Source organism: Dasypus novemcinctus, chromosome 10 (genome assembly GCF_030445035.2).
Source record: "Dasypus novemcinctus isolate mDasNov1 chromosome 10, mDasNov1.1.hap2, whole genome shotgun sequence".
Classification (NCBI taxonomy): Eukaryota; Metazoa; Chordata; class Mammalia; order Cingulata; family Dasypodidae; genus Dasypus; species Dasypus novemcinctus.
The window spans coordinates 81,643,701-81,655,756 of record NC_080682.1 but is presented as its reverse complement, the minus strand read 5'-3'; the positions used below and the strand labels follow the sequence as shown (position 1 = coordinate 81,655,756).

The 12,056-nt window shown below is 47.1% G+C and overlaps 1 protein-coding gene and 1 non-coding gene across 2 annotated transcripts in view; both read left to right on the top strand.

Annotated features, from left to right (window-relative positions):
• The window catches only part of PARVA (parvin alpha), a 180,918-nt gene that overhangs the window by 152,414 nt on the left and 16,448 nt on the right, over nucleotides 1–12,056 (top strand). The window contains exons 6-10 of the mRNA XM_004452019.5: nucleotides 458–573; nucleotides 4,093–4,151; nucleotides 6,728–6,747; nucleotides 8,130–8,191; nucleotides 9,564–9,632. Of these exons, the coding sequence (XP_004452076.2) occupies nucleotides 458–573; nucleotides 4,093–4,151; nucleotides 6,728–6,747; nucleotides 8,130–8,191; nucleotides 9,564–9,632 (326 nt within the window). The remainder of the gene's footprint in view (nucleotides 1–457; nucleotides 574–4,092; nucleotides 4,152–6,727; nucleotides 6,748–8,129; nucleotides 8,192–9,563; nucleotides 9,633–12,056) is intronic.
• On the top strand, nucleotides 5,143–5,249 carry LOC111762654 (U6 spliceosomal RNA). The gene has a single exon (XR_002795718.1). It is a non-coding gene; the product is annotated as a U6 spliceosomal RNA (small nuclear RNA).

The following is a 12,056-nucleotide window of genomic DNA, read 5'->3' as shown; positions in this document are numbered from 1 at the left end:
ACTCCGTGTTCCTGACCCAGTGTCCATTTATTGAGGGCCTGCTTTGTGTGAGTAATGGTGGTAATCCAAAGAGTTCATAATCTGCTGGAAGGGGTAGGGTTTGCATAACAGATATGTTCATGGTCAGTAAATTGGAGTGATTATGGACATGGAGTAGAAGGGGGCTAATCTGAGCTCAGAATTTGGCAATCATCAGGGTCCCAATGGAAACTTTAGATTTGAGTGATAGAGGTACTACATCGTAAATCCAACAATATGTTCCAAGGAGGACCCTCATGGAATCTGGCCAAGAACTGAGGGGCCCAGTGGGACATCCATGATGGCCAAGGTTGTGCCTTGAACCTTGGGGGTGGGATAAAAGGGGCATTGGGGGTGGGACTGCTACATTTTGAATATTTGCTAACATTGCCTAGAACCCAGAAGAAGAGTCTCTAATTTTTAAAATCTTTTATTGTAGCTGTTCATGCCAAGAGCTTGGTGGCCATCTTACATCTCCTGGTTGCTCTGTCCCAGTATTTCCGGGCACCAATCCGACTCCCAGACCATGTTTCCATCCAAGTGGTTGTGGTCCAGGTAAGATGGATACCACTACAAATACCTGCCATGTTAAGGAGTTGTAGCTGCTGACTCACTGTGAAAGCTGAGGCATGTTAGATAGGTAGTTAGAAGAACACATGAATGAATGCTGACTGTCCATCGGCTGTGGGCATACTGGGAGGCAGGTGAGAGAGTTATCTGATGCATATGGGTTTATCCCTGATAGTGTGCAAAGTGTGGAAGGGTGTGTGCTTGTGTATAGGATATGCTGTGTAGGGCATGTGACTATGGTTTGCATGTTTGTGTCAGGGGGATGTTTGTGTTTTATGTGTTTGAGAATGTGTGTGGTATATATGTTTGTGAGGTCTGTGCAATGGGGTCAGGAGGAAAGATGTGTCCTGTGTGTGTGTGTGTGTGTGTGCATTTGTGTTTAAGAGTACGAAGGGTGACCTGCAAGCCATCAAAAATCATCATCCTTTTTGTTAAATAATTGATGCATGGGTATTGGAGGAAACAGATACCCGTGCAGGTGAGAGTGTGTGTGTGTGCATGTATCTAAGATTCAAACTGGCCGTGTCTGTATTGAGCGAGCTGCTGCTTTTCTCCCACCCAGAGAAGCACAGCTGAGACATCAAGTCATCTTTTCCAGATTGTTGGATGGAATTTCCATTCACATATGGCTGTGTAATTTCCACAATGAGGGTGTGCTCTTCTCAGTGACTCTCTCATTCTGCTCCTAACCCCATTAAACACTCAAATTCAATTTCATTTTCCAACTTTATGCCCACTTAGCAAAAGGTCATCATTTTGTTTATTTGCTCCTGTTCTTTTCCAAATAAACATGCAACAAGGGAGAACTCCCCACAGAAGCAGCTCCCTGGACATCCAGAGTACCCAAGGTTGTGGAATAGAAAAGTGTATGGCAGCTCTGTCGTCTCTTTGTGATTTCTCTTTAAAATGCCTTGAGGGATGTAAGCATTGCCGGACCAGGCCAGACCAGTTTCCAGGGCAAAAGGACTTTGAGCTGAGCTTTAAGGGATCAGCTGTTAATGGGAGGAAAGAAGTAGCTAATGGTGGCCATGACTGATTGTTCCTCAATCAATTTGTAGTAGGACCCTAATCAAAAACATTTCTCCCACATCTTCTGGGTGCTTAACTCTGCTGAGAATCAAGGAGGGGGGAAATAAGATTATTACACTTTTGCCCTGCCTGCCAAGAGACAAGACTACATATTAGAAGCAGAGAGGGCTATCAAAAGCTCATAGTCCATGCAGGTGTGTGGTTCAGACACTAAGCACAGCTGACTGAAAAGTACTAATTGTCATTATTTCCTGAGCATTTCACCTGCATCCAACATGCTGCTAAGCATTTTATGTATGCTATGGATACGTGGCCAACCCGACACATCATTGCCCAAGCATCTTCCTAGTGAATCCAGACCATCTTTATTGTGTTATTTTACCAATCAATAATGTGTGAATCCATTTTATTATATTTTTTAAAAATACGATTGAAGGTTCGAGCAGGACAGAGTGGGCTCCTATTTTGAAATGGTGGTCATTACAAGCACACATCTCATGCCTTATTTTGAGCTCAATTATAGGCCATCAGAAGGCTGTTATTGGTTTAATTTCTCCTGTAGGCAGTTTTGTTAGCATGAGCGAGAAAAGAGGACACATTACGTAAAATGGCATCAATGCCTGTTAGGCTTTATGGGTTGTTTTGCTTTTTCAGGTTAAACAGGTGCAGAAGCAGGACTTAGAGAATTGGTCATGAGTCACTGACTGAGAAAACTCTTTAGAGAAGAAACAGTGGATCCAGGTGGATCAGGGTACTGTGTGAGGGGTGAATGAACCCAGATTTCTTCTCCATTCCATATAAAAGCAGTTCCTTCTGCATGAAGTTCAAGATTGAGGCTTTATGTCTGTGAATGGCCTCACAAGACAAGGACACAGATTCCATTAGCCCCACGTGAAATCTTTATATATGCTGAAAAAATCCTGACTTATCCTCACTTGATCCCTTTACATTATCTCTTTATTATTTTTTTATGCTCTCTTTTTTTTCCTTTGGTAGGCCATTTTTCTTCATCTAGTCCAGGTATACTCTTGGTCTTTTTCTGGCTTTACCTTTCCTTCTGCAAAAGTATTTTGCAAAGGCACTAGTTTCTGTGGATATGGGAATGGGAAGGAAAGTTTGAGAAGGGGGCTAAAGAAAGGTTTCAACTGAGCCACCAACTCTCAGAAGCTCCTCCTTGACACTTGTGTCAGCCTTTATGGAGGGTGGATTCACGCTGACAACTGCTTATCACCCTCACTCCTTCCTGCAGGTGGCTGGTGCGTAGTTCAAAACCCTTCATTGGCTCCTTATGCCCACAATGAGATTTAAACTGTCCCAAGCACTCCTCCCTGACTAATGTCAGCTACCCTCCAGACTCTTCATTCCTCCAGACACTCAGTTCCCACCAAACAGCCTCCTGAACACCTTTGTGTCATCCTGATGCTACGTTGTTTTCTGGGGCCCTTCATCCTACCTGGAATGGCCTCTCCTTTGTGTCCAGCCAAATCCCATCTGTCCTTTATGTTCCAGCTCAAGGAGTCCTTCCTCTTGGAAGGTTTCCCTGACCACCCAAGCAAAAGTGTTTGCTCCTTTCTTCCCTTATTCAGCACCTCCTCTCTGCACAGGATGACCATATAATTTATTATCCAAGACTCTTTTGAGTGAAAGGGGGTCCTTTTGATAATTAAGCTGGGAGAACAGGCAGTGCCTGCCTCATCTCCCCTGTTTTAGTCCGAGTTCCTTAAGTCCAGAAACCAAGTCTGCCATGCTGTAGTATTTATTCTAATTTCTTCACAGGGTCTTGCACATAGAAGGCACTGATTAATTAAATAAAGGGGAAAGAAGAGGATTAGAGGGGAGGGGGATGAATGGACAATGGGTGGACAGATGGATGGACAGATGAATGGAAAGACAGAGGGATGAGGCTCCACATGGAGGTACTTAACCTTTTCTCAAAAGAGAAGCTAGCTACTGGAGGGCCGTACCACTTACTTAAGAGCTCCCATGTTTATCTGTTTAAAAAAAAAGAAAGAAAAAGAAAACTCTGCCTCTGCCTGAATTTTCCAAATTGGCCTCAGTTCCCACCCCAACTCCTCAGTTAAATGTGTTTCTCTCAGCTTCCCTCCGTGGCCCCAGCTGGAGGGCAGACACACCCTGGCCTTCATTTTCATTTGGTTTACTGTGGATTACTCCAGGAGGCAAACAGTTTGCTTCTTCCAGCAGAATGTCTTCCAATAAAGAAAGAAAAGTTCACTGTCCAAGAAACAGCCTACTTGTTTGGACTAAGCGCTAATTGTACTTAACGTACAAATGGTACAGTCCAGTCTCAGGAAATCAGGGGCCTCTTTTCATTTTTAGCATTATCTTGTCTCATGAATTCATTTCTTATACACCAGGAACTTTCTCAATATCAGGAATGTTAATTAGTTTTTTTGTATTTTTCTAAAGCATGTTTTTCTGTTCTCCTCCCAATCCCTCTCCCCACCCCCATTTCAGAAACGAGAAGGAATCCTCCAGTCTCGGCAAATCCAAGAGGAAATAACTGGTAACACAGAGTATGTCAACACCATTGTTGCCAGCGATTCAGTAATGGAACACAGATGTTTCTCCGAAATTCATCCATTTGCTGATATTTAGTTTTCATTTATTGGGATTGCAGGAGGGATTAGACTTCAGCCAATGATTATAGTTTAGCCTTTTCCATGCATTCAAAACATGCCTCTCAATGCTTAAGGTACAAACTTGGGTGGGGAAGTGGGGAGAGGGAATTAGCAGTGATTGAAAAATTCTAATTTTGTGGCACTCCAGGAAAAAGTATGCCCAAAAAAGCCAACCAGCATGAAATCGTGATGCCATAAACATGGGGTTGAATTTAAATTGTTAACCTTCAAAAGGACGTTTTTCTTCCTTTTCTGAATCTGATTTATTTGGTCATGTGCCATGACCCAGAAAGCCCCTCTCACCCTAGAGGGTTGGGTTTTTTTTTTTTTTCCTTCTTTTTCATTTACTTTAAGAAATTGCAGTATCAGAACACGCAAAAGATTTGCCATAGGGAATGGGAGTTTTGTTCTTAAGCAGAAAGATCAGGTTGACTTTTGTGGGGTTTGAGATCTTTGTGCTGGCCTGAGCCTGGGTCACATGCAAAGCCGGATTAAGTTAGTTTTCAGCATCCCCTATTCCCTCAACTTTTCTCTATGTTCCTTTTGAACAAAAGCAGCATAGTGGAAAGAGCAGGGACCTCTGAGCTAGCCCACCTTGGTTAAATTCCAGCCTCTGTCACTTGTTTACCGGTGGGTCCCTTACATTCTCGACCTCAGTTTCATCGTCTCCTACGTGGTAGTATTTTCCTAACTTGATAAGAGGTGATGAAGATTCGAAGTGGTAACAGGTGTTCCTTCTTTTCACCTGCCCTTTACTGCTGTATTTCTTGGACAGCTGACCCACATGTCCCGAGCCTCGTCCAGACTCTAGGAAACTCCCTCCAACTCCCCAGTAATGCTGCCTGTCTGGACCATGCTGTGAACTATGCCTTAAAAATGGTTTTGGGTACTCGCTTCGACAGCACATATACTAAAATTGAAATGATACAGAGAAGATTAGCATGGCCCCTGCGCAAAGATGACACGCAAATTCATGAAGTGTTCCATATTTTGGAGAAAAAAAATGACCATGGGTGTGTGCGGAGTTGTGGAGTGGCCTTTCCCAACATTCCCAATTGGGAGACCCCATCGGGCTGGTGAAGCCACATGCTCCCGGGTCTTGGCAGCCGTGGGGCCAGCTGATGTACAGGCCACACTGGTTCTTGGCCTTGGTTCTGGGAGGGGTAGGGGGGAAGCTGCCCTGAGTCAGGCCTGCCTGCTGGGAAAGGAGAATTCCCATTGGCCTGCTCCACCACACTCCGTAGCCCCCCACCCACCCCTTAGTGGGCCAGGCTGTGCCCACCATTTCACCTTGTAGAAAAGAGGAAGACAAACCTGAGAGGAGCATGGCTTGTGGGACACTCTTGAATCAGGGAGTGTAAAGTTGCAGATTCCCGAGCAATCTCCCAGCTGCATGTTATGGTTTCTGCTGTTCCCTGCCATCTCTGCCACAAAGGCATAAACGTGGGTACTCCTAACTGTGACAACACAGGGCAGTTTGTGACGCGCTTTCGTATCTCACTGAGGTTCACCATAAACATCGAGGCAATGATTACCCTCTCTAAAGCCCCACTGCCCAAAGGTGATGGAGGAGGCTGTGTCCTTGCTCTATCCAACAGTTAAACCCAAGTGCACATGTTCTTTCCAATACACCACACCCAAGTGATCATTTGGTGGGAGATAGTTGTACAGTTAGAATAAACCAATATAATAAGAATCATAATAACCAAAAATGTATTGAGAAAAGAATGTATTTAGCATTTACTATGTGCTAGGCACTTTGTGAAAGTCTTTCTATATATTAAAACATGTAGTGCTCACAACATCCCATTGAAGTTATTATCCTCATTTTAGAGAAAAGAGATCTGCATCCCAGAGAAGTTATGTAATTTGCCCAAAGTCACACTACCAGTGAATGGCTCAGTAGGACTTAGACCTAGTGGTCCAAATCTAATGCTTATGCTCTTAACACTTTGCTGTGTGATTCCCCAGTCCTGTCCTCTTCAACAAAGTCTATCCTGGGTCAGTAGCAGGCGCAGCTTGGTGGGCATGCTAGGGTGAAAGAGAGACAAAGCTGACCTCGCCAAGCAGATGCCCACAGCAGCTCTGCTCCTCAAATTTGGTCAGGACTCTTGAGCCCCTTAGTCCAATACTGTTTCTCAAGGGATTCTTAAATCCCTTCTGTGATTTAAAGGAAGAGAAGAAATAGTCCTTTAAGCATCATTACACCAAGGTTTTGCACTAATACAGTATATCTGTGCAGCATAGGGTGATCACGTGGTAAAGGGTCAATAATGGGAGACTCTTGCTGAATAAAATGCTGAAGGAAAGAGGCTTTTTGAGTTCTTCAACCAAGAGAAGGCTGAGAGCAAGCTGGTGCCAGGCAGACAGGGTGGGATGGGCTGCCAGCAGTGTCGGAACGTCCTCTCAGAGGGCTGGGCTGTCATAAGGGACAGAAGAGTCACGCTGTTTTCTTTCTCCTTTTCCTGCAGGGCTCTTTCTGGAAGGCATGGTAAGTTGCATGAGATTGTAGCCGGTGGCTACAATGGGGCTCTGGTTAATTCTGCGGCAGCTGTTCAGAGGCTGCTGGGAAGAACAGGCCCTCAGCTGGCTGCCTGGACATGTGTCTGCAGCCGCCTGGTGTCAGGGCTGGTTGGGCAGGGAGGGACAGCCTACTGGTGGGAGGAGGAAAACCACATCCACCCATTCCGCTTGGACGCAAGCATTGGCTTTGGGCTTCTGGAAGGGTCCTGGGCATTTGCAGGGCAGTTTTGCTCTAAACATTTTGTGGGAATAAAGGAAGAGGCTTGAGGACTGTCCCCTCCCCACTCTGTCCTGCCCTTGTGGAGGTGTGTCTTTCCTCTCCCTGCATTACAGCTCCTTTGGCTCCCATTTCCCAGAGTACTTTGTGTTTGGCTATAAAGTCTGTGAATGTCAGAGGTCAAGGTCACCTTTCTGGCTGTCTCAGAGCTACCCATCAGTGCCAGAGTAGGAAAAGGCAGGCCTCTGGGGTCATGGGCTCTTCCAGCCTCTCCCTGCCCACCCCACCCCCATTCTTCTTGGAGACTCATCTCTCATTTCCTGTCTCAAATCCCCTCCACTCTTTCACCTCTCAATTCAGAGGGCGTGGAGGCTGTAAAAAGAAAAATCCCTGCAGGGGGTGCTTTTGGTGTTTTCTAGGATCCAGATGTTTACAATAGCAAGTAGTTTAAAATATTTCAGTCATGCTAATAACAACCTCTATCAGTAGAGCACTGCAGAGTTTCCAGAGCACATTCACATATATTCTCCCCTTCACTCTCATGACAACCCAGGGGAGGTCCATTTTTCAAATAACATTTTATAGAAGAGGAAACCGAGACTCAAAGAGGAAAAGCAACCTACAGCATTCAGGAGGAAGAGCTCATATTCTGGGCCTCCCTGATGCCCAGTCTTCTTACCTAAGCACTCCATCACGTCTGCCTTGGACACCTTGTCTTTGGAAATTAAGAGATGAAATTATTTGATATTTGGATGGCATTCTATCCTCGAAGAAACGCTTTTAAGCCTTGACTAAATCATGATATAATGAAATATAAATAGTGAAGAGAAGCAGCCAATCTCAGGTCAAGCTGGTAGAGCCTGTTCCTGCCCCCGCGCACCCCCATGGAGGGTTACCATGCTGTAGCAGCATGGGCAGGTGCACACACGCATACACTAAGAGGCCCCCTGGGTAGAATCACCTACCAAATCCCAAACCCGGGTTCCAGAGTCCCAAGCACAGCCTCATATCCCAAGAATTCCCATCTGGAGCTGACCATGTGACCTTCAGAGGCTCACAGACCGAGGCCTGGGGTGCCTGTCCTGCCCGCAGTCAGCTCATGCTGCTTCACATTATGTTTTCCTCTTTTTCAGAACGTGATGCCTTTGACACCTTGTTCGACCACGCACCAGACAAACTCAACGTCGTGAAAAAGGTGGGAAAGAGGTGCCTGGGAGGAGGGCAGGGAATAGAGATACAGCAAAACATGATAAACCAGCCTTGCAACCTGCAGGCTTCTTGCAGAAACTGGCCTAACGGTTAGCTAAACCTCTGCAGACGCAGGGCTTTTCTCCCTGGATGTCCATTGTATTAGTCAGACAAAAGGGTGCTGATGGAAACTGTCAGAAATTGGTTGGTTTTTATACAGGGTATTTATTTGGGATCGAAGCTTACAGTTACCAGGCCATAAAGCATAAGTTACTTCTATCGCCAAAGTCTTTTGCCACATGTTGGAGCAAGACAGCTGCCAACATCTGCCAGAGTTCAGGGTTCAGGCTTCCTGGGTTCCTCTCTTCCCGGGGTTCATATCTCTCCTGGTTCAGCATCCCTGTTTTCTCCACAAGGTCAGCTGTAGTCTATGAGGCTCTCCTGGCTTTGCCTTGCTCTACAAGGCCAGCTGTAGACTACTAGACGAATGTCTCATTTCTTCCTGGTGCCTTCTCTCTTTCCTCACAACCAAGCTCCTCTGTGTGCTTACTTCCCGGGGCTCTAGCTCAAGACTCCAGCATCAAAGCTCCAACTCTGTCCTTTGCCATGTCTTTTATCTGTGAGTCCCCACCCACCAAGGGGCAGGGACTCAGCACCCTATTGGCGTGGCCCAATCAAAGCCCTAATTATAATATAATCACATTCAGGTACAGACCAGTTTACAAACATAATCCAACATCTCTTTTTGGAATTCATGAACCGTATCAAGCTGCTCCATCCATGTTGCCTGTTTTTTCCCTCACTGGATACCTTACCTAGTCCCTTTCTTCTCCTGGCGGCCTGACAGCTTCTCTCAAGGGTTTGGAGCTGCACGACTCTATCCTCCCACCTGCCATGAACACCCAGCCTCTCCGCCTCCTCCCACAGTTTCCCTCTGCATCTCTGGGCACAGGTGCCTGCATGGAAGGAGGGACCCAGTGGGGTAATTTCTTCTTTGCTGCCTTCCTAATTTCTCTGAGGCCAGTCCCAATCCTGGGCTCAGATGCTGCCCCTGCCATTCTGGCCCTCAGGACTTGCCTGTGAGGTGCTGCTCCTTTCACACCCTGACTGGCGATTTCGCCGCACATTGACCGGGTCTGCAAAGCCTGGGCCGGCCCAGCCCATCCCTGCTGAGCTCGCGGGCCCTTGGCAGGAAGAGCCTCGCGGCTGCTCCTCCTCTCCCAGCTCTGCGCGGCGGCCCGGGCTGCAGGCCCTTTGCTGGCCCTTGTCCTGTGTTTTCACACTGGCCCATGGCCTCACCGTGGGGCCACAGGCACGGCCGCTGCTCCGGCACTGACAAGAGGCTCCATCTCAGTGCCCGGCTTGTGCTTCTCTTTCAGACACTCATCACTTTCGTGAACAAGCACCTGAACAAACTGAACCTGGAGGTCACGGAACTGGAAACCCAGGTGGGAGACCGCCCGAGCCCCGGGGGGACAGAGCCCAGCTTAGACCCCGCTGGCGAGGGGCCCACCCTCCCCAGCAGGGAGGGCTTCCCACGCTGACCCAGGGAGCGGGGGCCGCAGCTGCGCTTCGGAGGGCAGAACTGCATGCAATTTTCTGGGAGTTTTTTGTAACTTTTTCTTTAGAAAAGTTACAAGAACATCGCCATGAACACCCATGTACTTTTCACCTGTAAACACCAGTTGTTAACATTGGGCCACGTGGGATTTTTTTTTAATTCCTCTCAACCCTGAAATACAGTAGCATACATCTCTTAAGAACAAGTGCATCCTCTTAGATAACCACAGTACAGTTTACAAATTCAAGTAATTTGGCATTGATACATTAATCTATTTAGATTGAACCATATGAAATGTCTGATACTGGACTGCTTTTCACCGATAAAAATGGCTATTTCATCTGGCTCAAAGAAACACTATATTCAAATTTTCCAGGTGTCCCAGTACTTTCACATGCAGCAATTAATTATCATGTCTCTATAGTCCATTTATTATAGCATTTCTTTGCATAATATTGACATTTTTTAAGAGACCAGGCCAATTGGTTTCTAGATAGTCCCTCAAGTTTCCCACGTGGTTATGCCCCAGATGATGCCATCTTCATAGTAAGACATGCCCCTCTTTCCTCACCTTAGGAGGTGCTTTTGTCCACTAGTCCTGTTAGTGGTGATGTTAACTTCGATCCTTTGGCTCTGGTGGCGTCCACCAGATTTCCCCACTGTAAAGTGCTTTTGACTTCTTTAAAATTAATAAAATTCTTCGGGTGATACTTTGAGACCATTAATTTATTCTGTCCCCCACTGTCAATTCTTAGTGCATTTTTAAAAGTGTTGATTTTTTTCCGGACACATGAATGCCTCCCATTACTTTTTAAGGCACTTCCTGAGTGTGTCTCTGAGCTCTTAACCACATGTACGTGGATTCTGTGGAATGAGCTTCATGTACTCTTTTGGGAAACAGGAAGCACTCAGGAGAAGTGATGATTCCTCGAGGGAACAAGAGGGAGCTCTGGAACTTTCCCTCCATTTCCATGGGACAGGGAGCGCTAAGAAAGGGAGCCCCTGTTGAGTACTTGTGAGGTCTGTCTGAGGCTTCCCCCCCCCCCCCCCCCCCCCCCCCCCGCTGCTCCCACCACGGGGCCAGAACCGGCAGTTGGCAGGGGAGGGAGGAGGGATGGTCTAGGTTGAGCTGTGAGTAACCCTTACCCTAAAACAAGGCTCTCCCCTGAGGTGATAAATTGGATTCTTTTATTCCCAACCTGTTCCATTTACAGCCCTGTTGCGTAGCTTTTGGTTTTTGACAGGTGCTGGGGTTTGCTTTCCTCTTGTCCACACAGGGGCAGCCCGAGCTGAAGCACGCTCAGGCCCACCCGCCCGAGTTGAAGGCCTGCTGGGTGGAAGGCAAGGGGGAGCTGCTCTGAGCCCCCCGCAGATCAGGCCCCTGCTCAGGACCTTCTGGCAGGAGGTGAAGGCCAGTCACCCGGCAAAGCTCTCCAAGCAGACTCGGCCCAGCACACACTTGGACATTTCAGTCTATTCTTTTTTTAAGCTTCCTTAGATGGTTCCAAGAAATTTGGCCTCTTGTGAACAGTGGCAGCTATTGTTTGTACTCATAAGCATTTGGTGGCCCAGAGTCCCTTGAAAGAAAATTTCTAAAATCTCAGATATCGATCCAGCCTCTGCGCCTTTATGCAGACCCTCTTCCACACTGATTTCTAGCACACGCTCACGTCACCTTCCCCCACGCACACCTGCCGCCCTCTGCACCTAGCCAGGAGTCACTGGTCAGCCTATTGGACCAGGTTCTCCAACCCGGCTGGACTCTACTGCCTGGACGGCAGGAGCTGGGCTCTTAAGCCTCTTGCCGTGGCCTCGGAACATAGCTCTGCTTTGCTGGCAAGAGCCAGTAAGGTGTGTCCTGATTGCTTTGTTGTTTTCCTAGATAGTAACTGCAATAGCTGATGTTTATTAAGGGCTGCCAAGCAGTATTCTAGGCCCTTTACATAGATTCGCTGTTTTAGCCCATGTGATAGTTTTACCCAAATCACAGATGAGAAAAGTGAGGCACAGAGAAGTTAGGGAACTTTCCCAAGTCACACAGCTAGTAAATAGTGGAGCTAGGATTTGAACCCAGGAGACTGGTTCTGGAGCCCACGTTCAGAACAGTGACACTATACTCGAGCAATAACAAAGAAAGGAGAAGGCCAGGCCTTTGTGACCCTAGAGTTATTTCCCTGTTCAAAAGCAAAAGTCACCCCACTAGCCTCATGCCACTCACCTTGGACATCACCTTTCCCTCCTCTACCCACCCTAGCTAACTCCTGCTATCCCTTGGGGATCCATTCAGGCAATACCTCCTCCAGAAGCCTTC